The 21,741-nt window shown below is 36.3% G+C and overlaps 1 protein-coding gene across 1 annotated transcript in view; it reads right to left on the minus strand.

Annotated features, from left to right (window-relative positions):
- Window positions 1-19,450: 19,450 nt before the first annotated feature.
- The window catches only part of CXADR (CXADR Ig-like cell adhesion molecule), a 29,720-nt gene continuing 27,429 nt past the window's right edge, over window positions 19,451-21,741 (minus strand). Inside the window, 2 exon segments of the mRNA XM_070943580.1 lie at window positions 19,451-19,551; window positions 19,553-19,621. Coding sequence (XP_070799681.1) covers window positions 19,522-19,551; window positions 19,553-19,621 — 99 coding nt within the window. The 3' untranslated portion in view covers window positions 19,451-19,521.

Consider the following 21,741-nt stretch of genomic DNA (forward strand, 5'->3'; position numbering starts at 1 on the left):
TTAGTCGTTTATATTACTTTATGTCACTTGTGAACTTTATAGAAACTATGAAACTGTTAAATGCTAAATTAGGTCATGGTCCAAATGTCCTGCAAAAAAAAAAAATGCTTTGTCTCTAAAATACAAAAACAGTTGACACTCATGGGAAAGTTGTATAGGCTGAAAGTTGACTGAGGAATCTCATTCTGGTAAATACATTTTTTATATATAAGCAACATGATTTGTGTGGGTGGCTGGGGGGTGTTTTCAGATCTCAACTTTAAACATTTTTCCCAAGAGTTGGGACTACACATAGTGTTTGTTCTCTATTTAATTTAGATAGTTCCTCAAATAGAGTTTGAGTTTCAGAAATGATAGTCTGTCCATTAATTATACAGACTGTCCTTGACTTCCAACTGTTTAATGATTGTTCCAAATTATGGCCTCGGAAAAAGTGACTTATGACTTTATATATACATCATGAGAATGAAGACTTTAAAGTGTGTAACAAAGTAGCAACAATTGTGCAATGGAATATCTGCAAGAAATACTGTATCTCTCAAATTTGTTTACCACCCATTCACAACAAGTATACTATAACTTACAATTAACTGCCTGCAAACAAGAACTGATGGGATCACAAAATAGATCAAGTGCTCTGAGTCTTTAACATTCAAAAAGACAATAATCTGCCATACACCACCCCAGACTTAATGATAAAGACAACAAAATTTGGATAGTGGACATTGCAGTACCTTGAGATAGCAAAATAGGAAAAGAAAGTGGGGGAAAATTAAAATGCAAAGACCTGCAAATAAAAGTAGAGCAACCATGGCAAATTAAAGCAAGTAATAGGCACCCTGGGTGCAATCCCAAAACATCTGGAGCATCACTTCATTGACAAAATCATCACTCAATGGCAAAAGGCAACTTAGCAGTTTATATACTGTGATAGTACTATCAAACAACATCTGCCTATCCAAGAACTTTGGGAAGGATTTGACATGGAGATAAAAATCTAAACATTTGGCTAACTGCAACAAAACAATTTGAGAGCCATAGTAGCTCAAGGCACCAGATTAGAAACTGGAGACTAAGACAACTGGGTTGCTTTGAACCAGTCACTTGTCAGCCCTAAGAAGAAGGCAATAGCGAACCACTTCCCAAATCTTGCCAAGTAAACTGCAGAGACTTCTCCAAGGAGTCGCCAGGAATCAAGATTGATTTGAAGGCACCAAATTAATTAACTAGCTTGTATGTTGTCCAGCTTTCAATACTTAAATAGGGCTCCTTTCTTTTTCTACCCAGTTTCCTCCTCTTTTTGCCTCATCTAATTTTACTTTACTCTTTCTCTTTCCTTCTTTTCCTAAGTCACTTACCTCACCGAACCTGCATTCTTCTGCTTATTTTTTTCAGTTTCTGCTAAAAAGAAGACGAATGAGTGGGTTTGAGAAAGTGATTTCTACGTATGAGAGTCAGTGGCTGTTATATTCAAATAGGCATTTTATAAATGTAGCTGTGGTTTTCATCAAAGTGACAAAACTAATATTGTAACCATGCCACATGTTTTTCCCCTTTCATACATGTATGTAGATATTAAAGGGGCAGAGCTTACACTCTGAAAATGGTTTTATCAGTTTGATCTTCCTTTCCCATGAACTGCTGAAATAAGTAATTTAGGTTACCGTTACATTTAAAGACTGTTATTTAACAGCTACTTCTTTTCTCCTTTAGTCTAGAAAATTAAGAATTTTCTGTGTACATGTACACAGACACATGCACACAGCCTTCACTGGAATATCAAATGGTGCAATTTAATGAGTTTCTGAAGTAATACTACACAAATTCTAGCACTAAAAAGTCGTAAATTTAGTATCAAGTCAATGTTAAGAGATACAATCCATATGCACTGAAGTAACTCTAGAAACTAAAGAATGAAAATATATACTTCAAATTGCTTAATAATTATGCAACTTTTAAATCAACCAAAGAGTTTAAATCTTAAAGCTTTATGAGCCCCAGTGACTTCAGTGCAGCAAGGTGTTTCAGCTAGAGGTCTACAGTAAGTAATAGTAAATTTTCTACTTTCTATAGTTTTATTCATTCTTCCCTGTAATAATCTGAGCAGATTATTACAAAGAAAAAATAATTGTTCCTTAAAGAACTGAAATTCGATGACAGTGATATGTCAATATATTTCTTAAAATGTAAAACATTTTCAATTAAATATTAATTAAAATAATAAAAAGATCATTCAAAATCATAAATATAAAATGTTAAATGAACTACCTTATGAACTGAAATGTTTCTTCATTTCCAGTTACAACTGGTTACATAAAATTAAAGAGAAATTGATGGCAAATGGAGGCCATGACAGGATCTGCAACACTTCTGCACTGATGACTTGAAAAAACCAGTAGGACTTTTCAGTATTTTTGCAGCCTGAATCTGGTATGCCTAGTCAGTATGCACCAATATTAAGCCCAGGTTCTGATACTTTCATGCAGTATAACAATAACCAAAAAGTGACAATTTGATATCAAAATGCAGCATAAGTGGTACATTATACGTATTAGGTACAGATCAAACCAGCTAGAAAACTTCTGGAGCATTCCATTCTTTCTTTGGACAATACTGATTCAGACATTCACCAACTGGATGTCTTTTGGAATGTAACCCCTCAAATTAAAAGTGTTTTGTGGTATTTCAAATGTGGGGTTTTGTGCAATATTGGCCTGTTCAGGTATGAAAAAAATATAGAATACTGACTTTTGCATAATCCTGCTTATTATATTCCTCACTATAGAACCCCCCCCATTTGTATAATTTTTAATAACAATGTAAAATTTGATACCCTGTTTTCCCCAAAATAAGACATCCCCTGATAATAAGCCCAATCGGGGTTTTGAGCGCATGACAATAAGGCCAAGTGCTTATTTCAGGGTTCAAAAAAATATAAGATGGGGTCTTATTTTTGGGAAAACATGGTATTTCAATTAAGTAGACAAGTTATAACTTATAAATTGAAAGAAAAAGTAAAATAAGTAAAATAAAAATGAATTAATGTATAGTTATTACACATGACTGTAGATAATGCTAGTATTTTTCAGGAAGTTGCAGAAGTTGTTTTCTAGGAAAATGCAGAAGTTGTTTTAAAAAAAATCCCCCCAAAAATAATAATCATACAGTACCAAATTTTTATCAAGTGTGCTGTATTATGTATGCCCTCTGGTGGTAGCAGTTAGTAACTGTTGAAAATGCTTCAGGTAAATTTTCATTTAGTGTGAAAAAACAGCCCTATTGTTATATATATAAAAAACAATAGATAAGAGCTGCGGTGGCGCAGTGGTTAGAGTGCAGTACTGCAGGCTGTTTCTGCTGATCACCGGATACCAGCAGTTTGGCAGATCGAATCTCACCAGGCTCAAAGTTGACTCAGCCTTCCGAGGTGGGTAAAATGAGGACCAGATTGTTGGGGCAATATGCTGACTCTGTAAACCGCTTAGAGAGGGCTGTAAAGCATTGTGAAGCAGTATATAAGTCTAAGTGCTATTGCTATATATATATTCATTCATTCATTCATAGATAGATAGATAGATAGATAGATAGATAGATAGATAGATAGATAGAGATAGGCACTAGGCTATTTGCAGAGACATATAAGGTAAGCAAACAATGTTAGTAATTTTCTGCCCCTACACAAAATGATTAGGATTTTTCTACAATTAACTCTAGTAATTTCTTCTTCAGCCACCTTTGATTTTGCATGCACTCTGTGGAAGAGATTTGTGAAATTTAAAAGTTGTACATTACTTTATGGAGTCATGGTGGCACAGTGGTTAGTATGTATGACCCAATTAATTCATGGCCCTACTCACATGGGAGGACACACTCTGGACTTGATTTTTGTCTCTGGTCAGTGGATGAATGATCTTGAGATAGGGGATATAGCGATTGAGCCCTTGTCATGGTCAGATCATTCCTTTCTTAGGCTTGACTTTCTAACCGCCACACCCCGCCACGGGGAGGCGGAACAGACTAGATGGTTCCGCCCTAGGCACCTGATGGATCCTGATAAGTTCCAGACGGAGCTTGGGCCACTTCCTCAGGCTCTGACTCATGGCTCGGCTGAAGAACTGGTGGCCGCCTGGGACAGGGCGGCTGCTGGCGCTTTGGACTGAGTCGTGCCTTTGAGGCCTCTGACCCGTTGCCAAGTTTACTTGGCTCCTTGGTTTTCTGAGGAGCTGAGGGAGATGAAGTGCCGGAAAAGACGCCTGGAGAGCGGTTGGAGGACCAGCCATTCCGAATCTGACTGAACACTGGTGAGGTCTCACATTAAGACCTACCTAGTGGCGATAAAAGTGGCAAAATGTAACTATTTTTCTGCCCTTATCGCATCTGCAGATAATCGCCCAGCCGTCCTGTTTAGGGTGACCTGCTCCCTTCTCCATCTGGGAGCACGGGAGGATCCCTTGCAGGGTCGGGCTGAAGATTTTGTGCAGTATCTGCACGATAAAATCACTCAAATTTGGGAAGGCTTGGTCTCTGACTGGGTAGGTTCAGGCGGGATGATGGAGGCAGGTCTTGAGAATGTTATCTGGGAGGAGTTTGACCCTGTGGCTCCTGAGGACAGGGACAGGATTCTGGGACAGCTAAATGCGACATTTATTGGACCCGTGTCCCTCCTGGTTGGTGCTGGCCTCACGGGAGGTGACGCGAGGCTGGCTCCAGGGGATTATTAATGCTTCTTTGAGTGAGGGTGTCTTGCCTTCTGCCTTGAAAGAGGCGGTGATGAGGCCCCTCCTCAAGAAGCCCTCTCTGGACCCGGCTGTTTTAGCTAACTACCGTCCAGTCTCCAACCTTCGCTTTGTGGCGAAGGTTGTTGAGAGTGTGGTAGCACAACAGCTTCCACAGTAGCTGGATGAAGCTGTCTATCTAGATCCGCTCCAGTCTGGCTTCAGGCCTGGGCACAGCATGGAAACAGCATTGGTCGCATTGGTGGATGATCTCTGGAGGGCTCGGGATAGGGGTTGTTCCTCTATCCTAGTCCTATTAGACCTTTCAGCGGCTTTTGATACCATCGACCATGGTATCATGCTGTGCCGGTTGGGGGGGTTGGGGGTGGGGGCCACCATTTTACGGTGGTTCTCCTATCTCTCTGACCGGTCACAGTCGGTGTTGGCGGGGGGCAGAGGTCGACCCCGAGGCACCTTGTTTGTGGGGTGCCACAGGGGTCGGTCCTCTCACCCCTCCTGTTCAACATTTATGTGAAGCCGCTGGGCAAGATCATCTGTGGTTTTGGGGTGGAGTTCCATCAGTACGCTGATGATACTCAGCTGTACATCTCCACCCCAGGCCATCCCAATGATGCCCTTGAAGTGATGTCCTGGTGCCTAGAGGTGTGCGGGTCTGGATGGGGAGAAACAGGCTCCGACTCAACCCTTCCAAGACCGAGTGGCTGTGGCTTCCGGCATCCCAATATAGCCAGCTGGTGCCATCGCTGGCTATTGGGGGCGAGTTACTGGCCCCCACGGAGAGGGCTCGCAACTTGGGCGACCTCCTGGATGTACGGCTGTCTTTAGAAGAGCATATGATGGCTGTGGCCAGGGGGTCTTTTTATCAGGTCCACCTGATTTGCCAGTTGCGTCCCTTTCTGGATCGGGACTCCCTACGCACAGTCACCCAGGCACTCGTCACCTCCCGCCTGGACTACTGTAATGCTTTCTACATGGGGCTCCCCTTGAGGAGCACCCGGAGGCTCCAACTGGTGCAGAATGCGGCCACGTGGGGGATTATGGGAGTGACGGGACGCTCCCATGTGACACCTCTCCTGCGCGAGCTGCATTGGCTCCTGGTGATCTTCCGGGTGTGCTTCAAGGTGTTGGTTACCATCTTTAAAGCGCTCCATGGCTTAGGGCCTGGGTATTTACGGGACCGCCTTCTGCCACCGATAGCCTCCCACTGGCCAGTACGCTCCCACAGAGAGGGACTCCTCAGGGTGCCGTCGGCCAGACAATGTCGGCTGGCAACCCCCAGGGGGAGGGCCTTCTCTGTGGCAGCACCTGTTCTCTGGAACGACCTGCCCCCGGAGATACGTAGGATCCCAGATCTCCGTGCTTTTCGCTGTGCCCTTAAAACTTTCTTATTTCATCAAGCCAGGCTGGCTTAACCCCACCTCTCCCCCTTTAGATATTTTTAATTGTAAATGGATTTTAGTTGAGGTGTTTTAAACTTATTGGGCCAAAATTTTGTTTAATTCTTTTTAAAATTTTAAATTTTGTATCTGATGTTTTTATTCTTGGCTGTTCACTGCCCTGAGTCCTGTGGGAGAAGGGCAGTATAGAAATCTAATAAAATAATAAATAAATAAATAAATAAATAAATAAATAAATAAATAAATAATAAATGTAGTATTGCAGGCTAATTCAGCTCATTGCCAGGAGTTTGATCCTCACTGGGTCAAGGTTGACTCAGCTTTCCATCCTTCCAAGGTAAGTAAAATGAGGACCCAGATTGTTGGGGGGCAATATGCTGATTCTGTAAACCACGTAGAGAGTGCTGTAAAGCACCATGAAGCAATGTATAAATCTAATTGCTATTGCTATTCACTTGGTCCTCATTAGAGTGGCGGGGCCTCCCATCCAGATTGAGAATTCATTTTTGGGAAGCTGGCCAACTAAAATACACACCTGGAGAGAGATCTCTAAAGGATTTTTCCCCTGGGGTGTAGCTCTCCAGCCTTCAACCAAAGGGACTGGCATTCCTTCAGTTTTTATGACCCTCCCAATCAGGGTGAGTCAAAGAACTTCCCCTTGGAACCCTCCAAAAACAGCTGTAAACTGGCAAACGGCTTGTGGAGTTTGTCTCCAATGCTATTTGCATGGGGGGGAGCTGGGGGAGGGCTGCAATCTGTTCAGGGTTGAAGCCGCTATTTGGAATTCACCTTTCAAATGGACAATAAGTTGTGTCTTTCTCTTCTTAATCACCTTCAAAGACTTTTATTCTTTTTTAAATCAAGTTAAAAAGAGGCTTACTTACATCTTGCTACATTATTTTGCTTTAAATAAAACAAAATTTGAAAGAGAATTCAATCCTAGGCAGCAACAGATGTTTTTCTATTGGGGCGCAAAGATAAAAAATCTGCTGCAAATTCCACATAGATGTCAGGAAGGGCATCCAGCCAGTAAACATTCAACTTCACACAGTTATCTCCACCTCAATAAAAGGGATTATAGGTCATAAAAAGAAAAAAAAATCACCTGATCCTCATTATTGAATCATACTTAACTTTTTAAATGAGGTAAGCAGATCCTCATTTTTTAAATTCATCTAAATATCGATGAGATAAGTTGTTGGCCTGAAAAAGTATTTACAAGCTGCTTACAAAAAGGTTGCTAACATTTACAGAACTATAGTACAGGTGGGTGATGCTACATTGAAGACGAACCTTCAGAATTAAAAACTTTCGCTCCAGAGTGCCAACTTAATTCAGTTTTCAAACAGCCATCTGCTAGATGCCATAAGTAAAAAGACTGAAGGTTTTTTTAACCTTAAAAGGGTTGTTAGTAGAACCTTATCTGACTAACTGAATTTAATGAATACTTTAGTCAATTATTTTTTCTACAAAATAAAATTTCATTCTTTTCATTTATTGAAAAGATTTTTTGCTGAAGGATATTTATTCTGTAAAGCTGGCGACCCCCAGGGGGAGAGCCTTCTCTGTGGTGGCACCTGCCCTCTGGAACGACCTACCCCCAGAGATACGCATGATACCAGACCTCCGGACTTTTCGTCGGGCCCTGAAAACACATCTATTTCATCTAGCCGGGCTGGCTTGATCCCATCCTTGCGGTTTTAATTTGAAATTGGTTTTAATTGGGTTTGTTTTAAATTGAAGGACAAATTATTTAATGTTTTTAAACTGCTTTTAAATTTTATATGTTGTGTTTTACTGTGGCTGTTCACCGCCCTGAGTCCTGTTGGAGAAGAGCGGTATACAAATTAAATAAATAAATAAAAATAAATAAAAATATTAAAAGTTATTACAAATATGTAAATGTCCTAATGCGTACAGAAGTTCATGCTAAATCTTTAGGAATGGAGAAGGAATGCATAATGTATACATTATAATGTATAATTTACTTTCTGCCTACTGATATTTCTTCATATTCTGGGCTGGAGCAACAAAACAATGACTAAATCTAACTTTGTAATTTATTTAAAATGAAGTGCACATTTGATAAAACATGTTTATACTTGGTAGAGAGTATAATTATAGTTCTGTGAAGCAGCAATTTATGTTTTCATTACTCATTAATGTGCTTTGCTGTAAATTTCTCAAGCTGAAAACACCTTGAAATTAATCTCTCATATTGAATTATTATAATGAACAAAAAAATTAAACATTTCTCGAAAGTATATAATGCATGCCCTCACTATTCCTAATTAATGTATGCCAAATAAAATATTCTATGTTCTATAAAATGCAAAAGATAAAAGTAGCAATAGCACTTAGACTTCTGTACCACTTCATAGTGCTTTACAGCCCTCTCTAAGTGATTTACGGAGTCAGCATATTTCCTCCTCAATCTGGGTTCTCATTTGAGACTTCAGAAGGATGGAACATTGAGTCAACCTTGAGCTGGTCAAGATCAAACTCCTGGCAATGGGGATGCAGGGTTAGCCTGCAATACTGCATTCTAACCACTGCGCCACCACAACCCAGTATTCTTGTGTCAACCTCACAACCTGCACTTCTGCAGTTGCAATACTTGCCAATATTTTGGACATGGTTAATTCTTTATTCAACTTTCTAATGTGTCCAATGGTTATGGAAGGAAACTTTTATTATTTAAATTTATATGGCAGCCTATCTCAAACTCACGACTCTTGGATAAAAATAGCTAAAAACTATACTAAAAAAAAACCCTATAATCAAAGGATGAAATTAAAACAAACACCAATAACAAATTAACACCAGCTGAATAGCTGAATAGGTATTAGCTGGAACAGTTATTCCACATATCCATGTCATCAAGTCCAGGTGACAAATGCAGGATCAGGATCAATCTCAGATCTGGGCATTCACAGTTTGCAGGTTACATCTAGCCCTTTGACTGTACAGCCTGTGACAGCAGGGGCCCTATTGGTTCGGATATACACAACCATCCCAGTTTCTCATGTGGCCTCTTGGAAAAATTAATTGCCCACCTCTGATCTAACTGAAATCAATCTTACTACGATTCAGCTGAAACATGTTCACAGTTCACACTCCCATAGTCTCCAGACATTTAGAAACTTCATAGCATTACTTGAATAATTAGGGGTGGAGATATAAGCCTGGCTGGGTGTCATCAGCATACTCTTTGTTATCTCAATCCATGCCGTAAGATGAGCTCACCCCCTACAGTTTAATGTAAATAGTAAACATAGTGTGGGGGAAGAAAGCCTTGCAGTGCCCAGCAAAAGCTCTTCTTTTTCTTCCCTGTATGAAAGCATAAAAGTAAAACACTGAGAGCCCAGGAATGTAGGTGTGGAAGGAAGAACAGAAAGAACAGAAAGGGATTTGCAGCTGAGAGTGGAATAAGTCAGCTGAATAGACAACTGATAGTATAAAAAAAACAAAAAACCAGGAAGGACTTCACAAAGCCAGCAGCAAACAAGCTGAAAGAGAAAGAGAGTCCAGCAGTTTCATCACTCAGCAGCAACAAGGACCAGCATCTGGAAAAACACCTTCCTTTTCTCACCCCAGCAGATTGAGAAATTGCCAAAGCAATTTAGAACAGCAGACAGCACCAGAAAGCAACTTGAAGGTGGCTAAGCTTTTTGGTATAAGCTCCAGCAACAAAGAATAGACTAATAAGATGTAGACATAGATGTTATTATAGGTACTCAGGTAGTCCTCATTTATTGAGGAAGATTTGTATGGACCTCGATTGTTAAGCAAAGAACTCACTAAGTGGGAAATGACGTGACTGAGACTGTTTTCCCCATTCCCCCTTTGAAATGTTCATCTGGATACTGGGATAATTAGCAAGAATGGAATTGTTTGTACTTACATTTATTGGAAAAGGATTACAAGAGAGTAAGCAGACCATAGACAAAGGAGAATACACAAAAAAAATATGCTGACATTGGCAGTCCTGAGCACAGTACCCAAACTGCTGGTGTTATTTTCCATTGTGTGCCTGCTTACTCTTATAATCCCTTCCTTTTCCAGTGTATAAAAATGCATTTTTTTCTTAATTATCCCAACAAAAGTGAGCATTGCACAGATTGGATAAGTGAGGTAAAAGGATCTTAAGAATTGTCCCACAAACCACACTTTCTCATGAGTTGTATTCCAGTGACTATCTCACTATTGAACTCACCTGGCTGTTGAGCAGTAGATCCCTCTGGCCTTGTAACTGTGTTACAGGGCAGTTCTTAATAAATTTCCTCTAAAAGGTTTCTCTCATGTCTCTTGTTCTTTACTGTTCATCCTGCAAATCCTAAATTAAGTGTCTATGCATAAATTAGGGGCAGGAGAGCATTAACAAAATAAGGTTTATTATTTTAGAACAAATACTGATTGGACATATTATCATCATACTTCCTTGAATAGTAATATTGTGAAAATGAATGGTATATATTTCAATTGATAGTGTGTGTTGTTTTCTTCTGTAATTTTCCCTCACCAACATCATAATTGAACTCATTTGTTTTTTCAGCAGTCATGTATAGGATGCCATTGTTAAAGAGAATGAGTCCTCAATAGATTGTACCGTACAGTAGAATCAAAATGCTATATATTACAATACATTCTTCTCAATTGTGTTTCCCTAACCCATGCAGATTACATGAGACGTCTTTAAAAATTCATCAAACTAAAGGAAAGCATTTTGTTTAAATGTTCAAATGAGTAATTCTGAGTGTTTTCAATTTTTTCGCTTTGTCTAGAAACAATTATAAATAAAGCAATTCATACAGTTCTCTGGATATCTCACTTTACAGCCGTTTTACTTGGATGTAAATCAATTACACTGGCTTTTTAAAACAATTAAATCTAATTTTAAAAATAATTTGCATAAGAAATTTGGTATCAGCTGATAAGAACGTTTATGCGCAATATATGCATTCATTTGAACCATGAATATACTGTGTCTATATAGAGAGACTGAATCATGTTATACTGGCTTGGTTCACATATCTGATTAGGTCACACTATAGTTTAATATTGTGAAATGGAACATTGTGGTTTCTATTAATTCAATTATTGCAATCTCTTCATGTTTGAACCCACTGTTCAAACCATGGTGCAAACCTGATGCACTAACAAGACAGATTTTCATTCCTTATTTTATGATACTGGGGGTGGACTAGTCTGAATTGTGTTATGAACCACTGACGTTTCACCTCTTCTAATTGTACTCAAAAGTGGCTGGTCATGAGTCATTCTCAACTCTTGCTTAAGCCCCAGAGGTACCCACGTACTCCTGCCTTAATCTGGGATTTTAACAGAGAACTGCATTCCTGAGAACTCAGCCACCTTCAGGTGACATCCTGCTAGGTACCCAGCAAGAAGCCTCTGTGAAGATTTTTCTTCCAACAATTAAGTCAGTTATCTATCCCTGGGCTTCTTATTGGAGGTAACATTATGTCTTTGCTTCCTTGGCTCTGGCCATGGCAAAATATGTGGAGGTCTGAAATTTGCAGTTCTGTAGCAGAAATGTTTTCTTTCATATGTGCCTAAAACATTGAATTAGCTAGTAAATGGTCAAAAAACAGCAGGTAGAAACTGAAATGATTTAGAATCAAAATGGAAAGAGAAGGGACTTGGACACAGATACTTGATAGTGAGACTATTCTGGAGGAAAAAAATGGAAAGTTTTGATGAAGGAAAATAAATATGGGATTGTTTTTTTTTTTATTGAAAAAGTTTTTCAAATACAAATTTTCCCCCTTTTTTTCTCCCCCTCTCCTCCCTAACCCCCCCTCACCAGCCCTCCCCCTGTGACTTCTTCAAGGTAAAATCCAAATTCATAACAGATTGTATAATACCATTCCCTTACTCCATCCCCCAAATACTGATCCTTTCTAATATTATATCCCCCTTTTACTATACATTTCAAAATAACATTCTACTGTAACATTGTGTAATAACTTCTAATTTAGCATAATATTATTATAACACCAATTTAGCAATAATCTGCCCTTTTTCTCCTCCCCTATACTTTTCAAAATAGCATTCTGACTTTAACAGTAATCTACGCTTTTTCTCCTCCCCCATACATATATCTCTTAAATCAAACCTTTTATATATATTAATATAGCATTTCAAAACAGCCTTCCACTAAAACTATATAATAAATCCTAATTTAATATTTAATCTTTTATATATAATAATATAACATTTCAAAGCAGCCTTCCACTATAAAACTATATAATAAATCCTAATTTAACATATATTCAACTCCTAGTCTACTCCACTCCCATAAATATATCTCTTAGATTTCCCTTTTCTTAAACTAAACAATCAATAAGCTAACCTAACTCCACCCACTTTCCTACAAAATAACAATTCTTAATATCTTTATTCTTCTGCCCACCCAACTAAGAGAAAAAAAAAAGATATCCCTTATATAGATAAAATCAATGACATTAAACTTATATTCCATATGTCTTCTGTAATGTCTTTAAACTGGATTGTTCACTCCATCACCCCTATTAGGGTAACATCACATCCTAATTCCAACAGAATATTCGGAATCCTCAGTTATCATCTGCCCCCGTCAATAAATATCTTCATGTATGTATGTATATATATAAAAAAAGAAAACAACCACCCAAGTGACATTATAATTGTATTCCATATAGTATCTGTAGTAGTGGCTTTCTTCAAGATTATTAATTCCAACCATCATAATGGGGTAATAACCAGATCTTCTGCGTGCCCCATCATAACTCTCTTGCCATATAACTCATCATAAACGTAATACATTTATCAAAGAATCCAAAATAGATAGTTCCAATCCAACAGTTTAAGGCCCTCTTCACATCCCAAAAATACGGCATTGCAGAGATCTGTCACTCTCCTCAGGATAATATTAACCAAAACTTCGCCTCAACTGTCTTTTCATGTATTCAATCATCTTTTAGATAACTGGCTTCACTGTTGCCTAAATTAAAAAAAATTATTTTTGTGAGACCTATTTCTTTTTTTCTTAACTTTTTGTGGGTTTGATCTCCATCCTAATTTCCTTTCTATGAGTTGTATATCAACTGTTCGTTTTTCGTTCTGATCTGTAACTTGATCTTGTTGGTTTTGCTTTTGTGGCTTAGATCACCATTCATGTTTCTTTTCTGTGAGTTGTGTATCAACTGGTTGATTTCCATGCTTGTCTGTGACTTGATGAGTCGTCACATTAGAATCCAACGCCGCTTCTCTCTTATTTATAGATAGTCCAACCAAGACACCTGAAGGTTCCAAAGACGATTCATCTGCAAAGACCTCTGTAACTCGATATTTTTCCATTATTTCCAATTCCTTCTGCTTATCTTGTGTTGTGCATGAGTATGTTGAACTCATTTTCAAAATCTTATAATAAAATTCTTCCGCTTTGTCAACAGTATTTAATTGGTATCTTTCTCCTTGATATCTCAATATTATTCCAACTGGAACATCCCACCTAAATAAAATATTTTGTTTTTTAAGCTGTCACCAGGAATCTAAATTTCTTTCTATCTACTAAGATCTTAGGCGGTAACTCTTTATATATCCAAATCTTTCTTCCATACAGTTGTAGAGTAGAATTAAAAGATTTTTGCACAATATTATTTCTTATTTCTTTGTCTGTAAAGTAAATCACCACATCTCTAGGTAGTTGCCTTTGCTTTGCAATCCAAGAATTTACTCTGTAGACTCTATCAATTCTGTAAAATACTTCCTCAGGATGAATCTTTAAAATCCCAGCCAGAATTTCAGCAGATATTTTCCTTAAATCATCTCTATTATTTTCCTGTAATCCTCTTATTCTGATCGCAAATTCTGTGAATTTATGTTGCATCATTAAAACTTCTTTTTCAATCCGTTGCTTTATATTTTCTACATTACAAGTCTTATGATCAACTTCCATTTTAATTTTTTCTTCTAAGCTATTGTCTTGAGTATTTATCAAATCACTTTCAATTCTTTGTATTTTATTATCCAAATTATAAATCTTATCATCAACTTCCTCCATTTTAGACTCCAATAACTTAATATTTGTATCCAGCTTTATAACAATTTCTGAAAATCCTTTAGTCACTGTTGAAATCTTTCGTTGCAAATTATCATACTTTGATTGTATCAATTCTTTAATTTCCTGCTTAAATTTTTCAAGATTCTGGTTCACAATCTCATCCCTTCTTACCATCTCCTCCAAGAGAAATTCAATTAAATTAAAATCATTTTTCTGAGTCTGTAGGTTTAAAACTTGTTCACGTAGTTTGTAAATGGGGGAATCCCCCCCCACTGCTTATTTGTCTGGCTTTGTTAATTTAAGCGCCATACTTCCACACAGACAAACTCTTTTTTAAGAAAAGAAAGCTTCTTTCCAAACAAGATCAGTATCAGATCTCCAGGAAAAAAAAACAAAACATAAAAGTAGAACTTTTTCTTCTCAATTGTAGCCAACAGTATTTATTCCGCTACTTTATGGCTTGTTAAGAGACGGAGGGACTTTCCCTTTCAGCTTTCCCTTCTCAAGCCTCGGCAGTCGCCATTTTAAAATTCTTTTTTCCTTTCTTCAATATCTTTTATAAAGTAAATGAAAATACTTGCGATTTAGGGTCACAGGTCCAGATCTCATCCTCTTTAATTGAACAATCTGTTATTTTTCTTTAAAAGGCTTGTTCTCATCGCCTGGCTCTGCAAAAAAGGCAGAGGTCTCCCAAAGCCCGGAGCGGCGGCGAGGGAAATAGGGAGGGAGGGAAATAGGGAGGGACGAGGGAAATCTGCTTCGCCCCCAAGAGTAAAAAACAACTCTGGGGGCTTCGCAGAGAGCTCTACCTGCCCTCACCTGCTCTATCTCACATTTCCTTATGGAAATGGAGTTTTTCGAGCCGCCTTTCCGTTGTAAAGGTGGCTCTTTACAGGCGATGAGGCTGGCGGTCCCGAGGGACCGTCTGGCAGAGACGGAGAGCAAACCGGAAGTCAATATGGGATTGTTAAGGAGTAAAAGCAAGGAAGACAGAAAGGGACAGAGAAGGGTACTTTCAACCTAAGTTGAACATAAATATTCTATTGGTGAAGAATAAATTGTTGGGAAATATAAAGCTTTAATCAAGTACTTAGTTAATAGTATTTAATTAGTAGTATTTTTTAGCAGTAGAGTATTAGAAGAGAGAGAAAATAGAATTGTTATTAAGAAAAAATTATTTGGTAGTGTGACTTGACTGGAAAAATAGTGTAGATTTAATGTTGAATAGAAATGCAGTATTTATAGTAGGAAAACTAAACATCTTCCTGCTACAGTATTCATCCTATGTATTTGTACTTCTTCGTGTTTGCTATTTTTATGAATGTTTTGATGTCTGCTGTTTTAAACCTTGTTGGCTACTTGCCATTATAATTGCAATTATTACTGTTGCTGTTTACTTGCTGGATTTGCCCTTCCTCAGGGCAATTTTTATTGCAGTAATTTGTGTGGGTCTGATTGGGCTGATGCTTGGAAATCTATTAAATCAAGTAAACTGCAACTTTATGAGCCATGGTGGTGCAGTGGTTAGAATGCAGTACTGCAGGCTACTTCTGCTGATTGATGGCTGCCAGCAGTTTCACAGTTCAAGTCTCACCGGCTCGAGGCTGACTCAGCCTTCCATCCTTCCAAGGTCAGTAAAATGACCAGATTGTTGGGGCAATATGCTGACTCTGTAAACCGCTTAAAGGGGGCTGTAAAGCTGTATATAAGTGAGTGCTATTGCCATTTATCATACTGCAATGTCTGTATAAACACCATATGATTATATGGTGTTTAAAATTGTTGTGTTATAATGGTTTCTTGGAGTGAGCATATGTGGACTCATTACTTTACACAAATAGGGCCGTGCTGGAGAGTGCTTTGGAATGGATTTTCCACTGAAGGTTTGGCTAGATGGTAATAAAAATTAGTTAAATTCAAGAAGAATGATCAAGGAGAAGTGCATATAACTGCAAGATTTAGGGTGGGGGTAAAGTATATAGGCCCAGATTCTCCCAGCAGGTTTCTATGTATGAGAAAAATGATGGGCTAAGACTGGTAAGGAGATGCTACCCTTGTTGATAAGCATTCTGTCCTGAGACTTTACATGTACAAATACAACATATAAAAACAAAACAATGTTCTGTATGATGTAAAGAATGACACGGATATATTAAAAAATCAGATTTCACATAGAATAAATATGACAGCTAGTATCTTGAACAATTGCGAGACTTTTAGCTTTATTAACTATGATAAAGATTTCCATTTTTTTATGAATTATCAATTCCCTTGATTGCCTCTATATTTCTATTTTTGTGGTGTACACACATTTCATATTACATTCCTAAAAACATAATTCTGCAGCTTTTCACAATTCTTGGTTCAGAAGTTAAATTGTACTCTCAAGAATCATTTCCAAATAACAGATTTAACTACTGTATATTAAACTATTATAATTTACTTCCCTATTGTAGAAATTTATGCATGAAAAAACCAAAGCAAGTATCTCCATATAAAGTTTATTACATAAGGGTTTTTTTTTCCAGGATTTTGCAAATGGCACTATTTCATTATAAATAATATAATTTAAGAGATTCTGCCGATTCCTCTTGTAAGGAATCCCATTAAGAAGTATGTATAATTGTTAAAATAAAGTGACAAAAAGCTAATAAGTGATTCAACCAAGGCCTCCTTAAAAGAAAAGAAAGATGAAGTATGCAAAACAAATAGGCCACATGGTACATGTTAATATTAAGTGGGGGATTTTTTAAAAAAGTAATTCAGTTAAGGTTTATGTTAAAATTTGGAATATATACATATGATCCCCAGGTTCTCATCTATTTGCAAAAGAGATATTATCAAGAAATTACTTATCATTAGCTATGGATGATTATAATGAAATAGAACCATTTATTGAATGGTTTGCATAAAAAAGATAGTCATGAATTATGTCTTATCTTTTTGTTACTTTATGGTTTTATGATTTTTTATTGTATATTAGTTTATTTTTTAATTGTATTCAAATAATAAAAAATAAAACATACCTTTTTAAAAAATCAGATCCATACAATTTAAAAAAGCATAAATATATAATCTGAAAGGCAGTATGTTAAATCATACTGATTGGCTCTAAAGTACATTAGAAAATACATCTTTTACTTAATTAATTAAGTACTTGATACTATATTACTTATTATCTCCTTTACATGTTAAATCAGCTGACTGTAAGAACAGTTCAACAATGAAACCAATCGTACATTTCCACTCATTGGTTGTGTCCCAAGAAAGCAGGCAGCCATCTGTCAGGGTGCTTTAATATGGATTAGTGCACTAAGCAGAAGGTTTGATGGCCTAAATTGCTCCATTCAAGTAGGTAATTGCAGGATCTTCAATTAATTTCATTTCGCTTTTGATATTTTCACATTTTTCGTGTCTGGGTCTCTTATAAAAATTTCAAGCAGTATATTTTAAAATATTTGACAGGCAAATATTACCTATAGTAGATTTACTCTACCATTGTCTGCAGACATTAAAGCAGAATGATAAAACAGAGTACTTCATTTCCTTCATAATGTAAAATTCATGAAATATGATGTTTCTTCAACTTTATACCACTGTTATGTCACCCATCCTGCATGCGTTTTCGTACTACAACAGAGAAAACATTAATAATGAATAAATGAATTTTAAAATTAAAGTATAAACAAACAATTATTCTAAACTTTCAAGCTATAAATTGTTATTGCTAGATATTTTAAATCAGATTGTTAAATGAACAAACTCCCCATCTAATGAAACTAGTTCAATTTCTTTAAAAGATTAATTATCCTAATATAGAGTTTCACTGCTTCTATATAGAATATTTAAACTAATTTGTGATTAAATACAAATGCTCTTTTTTATCTCAGCTCTCTTATAATGAACACTTAATTTGAATTTAAGTCAAATTCAGTAATCCAATTTATATTTTATAGAAGAGTGCATAATTTCCATGTCTGAAATAACAATGAAGGTCTGATGGTAAACAGTAAGGAAACTGGTCAAAAAGAGTTCCCAAAACCGAGAAATTAATTAAACTGGCAATTTATTTTCCTATAGCATTGTTTTTATAATATTTAGTTTATTCAAAAAGTTAAAATACAAAACGACAAAATATTTAAAAGAAAAAAACAAAATAAAAATCACAAGACATTAAAAATTGTCTTTAAAATAAAAGAAAAAAAGACTAACACATATACACATATCTTTCCTAGTTGAATGTTGATTGATAGAATACAACATGCTAACATCCGCCATGCATGTGAATTTGTTGAGGCCTGGTATTCTACAAAAGGTGCAATTAACGAACATATTGACCTAGATCCAGCATATGAATATATAAGACAGACCTTTCAAACAATCAATCAACAAAATAGCCAATCAGCTGCTCAGAATTTAACTATAGCTCCAAACAAACAAACAAACAAATGACCAACTGACCATACTGGCACACAAGATATTTATAAGCTAAGGAGAATAGGACAACAGTCCTGCTGATGTTACCTAGTCTGGTAATGAAATGTTCAGAAACTAAATTGAAACAAGCTTGGAGAGCAAACCACTGCCAAAATCTAAAACCCGAGCTACAAATGTTTTCATTATTTCAGAATATAACAGTGTTAATTTCCCAACCCTTGCAAAATAGGCAAAAATAATTTTAAACTATTAAAATTGTTTTCAAATTGTTAACCTATCATATATATATTATATTAATAACAAAAGTTAACAGGAAAAATAATAACATATTATATAAAAGTATAAATGTAATAAGAATTATTAATAGTAATAAAAGACAAATTTGAAATTCCAAAACCCTGTTAACAAACTGTTATTGTAATCAATTTGTAGAAAATTTACCATGGCTTGAGTCCCAAATCATCCCAAAAAATTAACCTTAATTGGTCCTGGATCAAAATCCACGTTTGTTTAATAACATTTCTTATTAATTGCTGATTGATTGAACACAGAAGGGCCAATGTCCAAAGCCAATTTATTCCCCCCCCCCAAAAAAACCCAGCTAAGATCATTCCTCAATTAAAATTAATAAATCCATTTCCAACTCTCCTTCACAGCCCTTAAAAAAGACCCATTTGCCAATTATCCACCCAGAGAATTCTCTGCTTAAAATTATATAAAAGAACAGGGTTGAGCTTCCAAACAGTATATAAAATCAATTCTGTAATTTCTAAGTCCTTGTTTTCTGAATATTTTTTAGTCTGTGTTGTTTCTGAGTCCATATTTATTCCTTTTGGGGTTTAAAGTATTTATAGAGTCGGTTTCTTCAGAACATTTTCTACAGTCTTTAGGAGTTCATCAAATATTTCAGAAAAAAAATCAGCTAATGACTGCATGTTGCTAGGCATTCTCTCACTCTTCCTCAGCCTCCTCCTTTTCTCTGTAATCTGGTATGTTGTTGTTCAATGAAGTAGATAAAGCAGGGAATGAACAAAAGAACAGAGGATATTTTATGACTATTTTTATCCAAAGGCTTTTTGCAGGTTAATAAAATGCAGATTACCTGCATGGAATAGTCAATAATATATAATTCAAATATAAACACTTTTACCATTCAAAGGCACATGGTATGTTTCCATAAAGAAAAGCAGAAGTTGATTAAGAACAGCCAAATAAAGAGGGAGAGCAGGAAAAACAGAATCCAGCAGGGGCTTGAAATGAATCAGCATTCAGCATTTAAAAAAACAAAAGCAGATTCAAAAATTGAAGTTAAAAGTCCCAGGCGTGCTTACGACAACATTCTGCCAGTAGGAAGAAATATAAAGACCACTGACTTTCTGGCTACTCCCACAAGGAGCTGCAACATTCAAGATTCTCCTCCTGGCTGTGTACGCAGCCATCCAAAAGTTGTCTTGAGTCATTCTTAAGTGTCCCCATTCAAATCCAGGGGCAAGACTGCCAAAGAACCAGCTCTGGCAGCAAACACAGCAGATCCTAAGAGAAAAAAAGTCCCTTACCCTTCAGCAGCCATCTTGGGGAGGAGTCCTCTTATAGCATTGTTGTATAAGATGTGTTTTTAAAATAAAAACAAAAATTGTAAGTATTTATAGAAGCCCACTAATAGGATGATTTACTCTATTTTCTCTGATCTTTCAGAAATAACCTTTTCTCCCCAAAATATTAAATCTTCCACTAGGCCACAGGTGTCAAACACGATCCCGTCATGTGACATCACATGATGTATCAACATTTTTTGCCTTTGTGGAGTCGGGATGGGCATGGCCTGGGCATGACGCATCCAGCCCACGGGCTGCTAGTTTGACACCCCTGCACTAGGTTGTTAAAGTTACAATGGCTGAAATATTAAAGGGGAAAGTATCATTTTTCAAGAAAAAAAAATGCATTTACGCTTACTTGAAGTACAAAATGCAGTCCATACAGATAACAGTTGCTATATTCACAGTGATATAACTCCATATACATTACGGGCAAAGTTTTCCATAAGTGCTGATGTAATAGTTTATATAACACTGCTAAATAAGCTAATTGCTCACTCATATCTTTTTGAATCCAATCCAATAATTTAAGATAAAAGTAGGTAATGTGTTAATGAGACCTTAGTAATATAAAATTGCTAAGTTAAAAAACAATTTATAGCTTTTACCCCAGAGAAGCCATTTTATCTGTGCATATTCTAACTCACATTTAAACATATTCAAGCATAAGACTATCTTAAAATTGGGTTCAGAGGTATGATAGAGATTCTAAATCTATTACAGTTCTCTAAATTCATGTTGAACTTTACACAAGTCTTTATATAGTGTGGGGGACTCCTGTTTTCAGATGTTGCCAAAATAAATATTTGTATATCCTGTCTCTTCATTTTCCAAACATTTCTGAAATAATTGTGAAAAATTTTTTTTAGCTAGTTTTATTCTCAAAGCCTCTAAATGTAAGAAACTACAAAGAGCTATACAAGGAAGTGTAGTATATATAATGGTCTTCATTAAAGGAGAAAGTAACATTTTGGGCACAAATATCTATGATGAAGATATAACAATCATGAAATTGAACACAATTTTTTTATAAATTGTATTAATGAATGCTTACATACTCCACATCTGGTAAAGCTAAAAAGAAAACTGAACATATGTTATTTTATATATTCCTGCAATTGAAACAATATGCTGAATATAGTCAACTTAGTTATCTCAATAAAAATACTTAAAATGTGTTATTGGGCCTAGTAAGACTTTGATATAAATTCCTTTTAACATAACACAACATAAACCATACTTTAGATGAGCAGAGGAAAGAGAATACATTTCAAAAATAATGCTTCATCGAGTCCTTAATATAGAGGGCAATAGGAAAAAACTGGTAGTGATCGTTATAATAAATTATGTCCATACAACTTACTCTTCTCTTCATATTTGTTTTAAAAAAAATTGTGTTAGAAAATTTTTGCAATGAAAGAGCATGTAACATGGACTATTAACATTTCTATTAAATTCACACAATCTTAAAAGAAGACGAAAATTGTATATTTCCAGCTCTATAAATATAA

The sequence above is a fragment of the Pituophis catenifer genome, unplaced genomic scaffold, assembly GCF_029215685.1.
Source record: "Pituophis catenifer annectens isolate HBS135680 unplaced genomic scaffold, rPitCat1.0.hap2 SCAF_4, whole genome shotgun sequence".
Classification (NCBI taxonomy): domain Eukaryota; kingdom Metazoa; phylum Chordata; class Lepidosauria; order Squamata; family Colubridae; genus Pituophis; species Pituophis catenifer.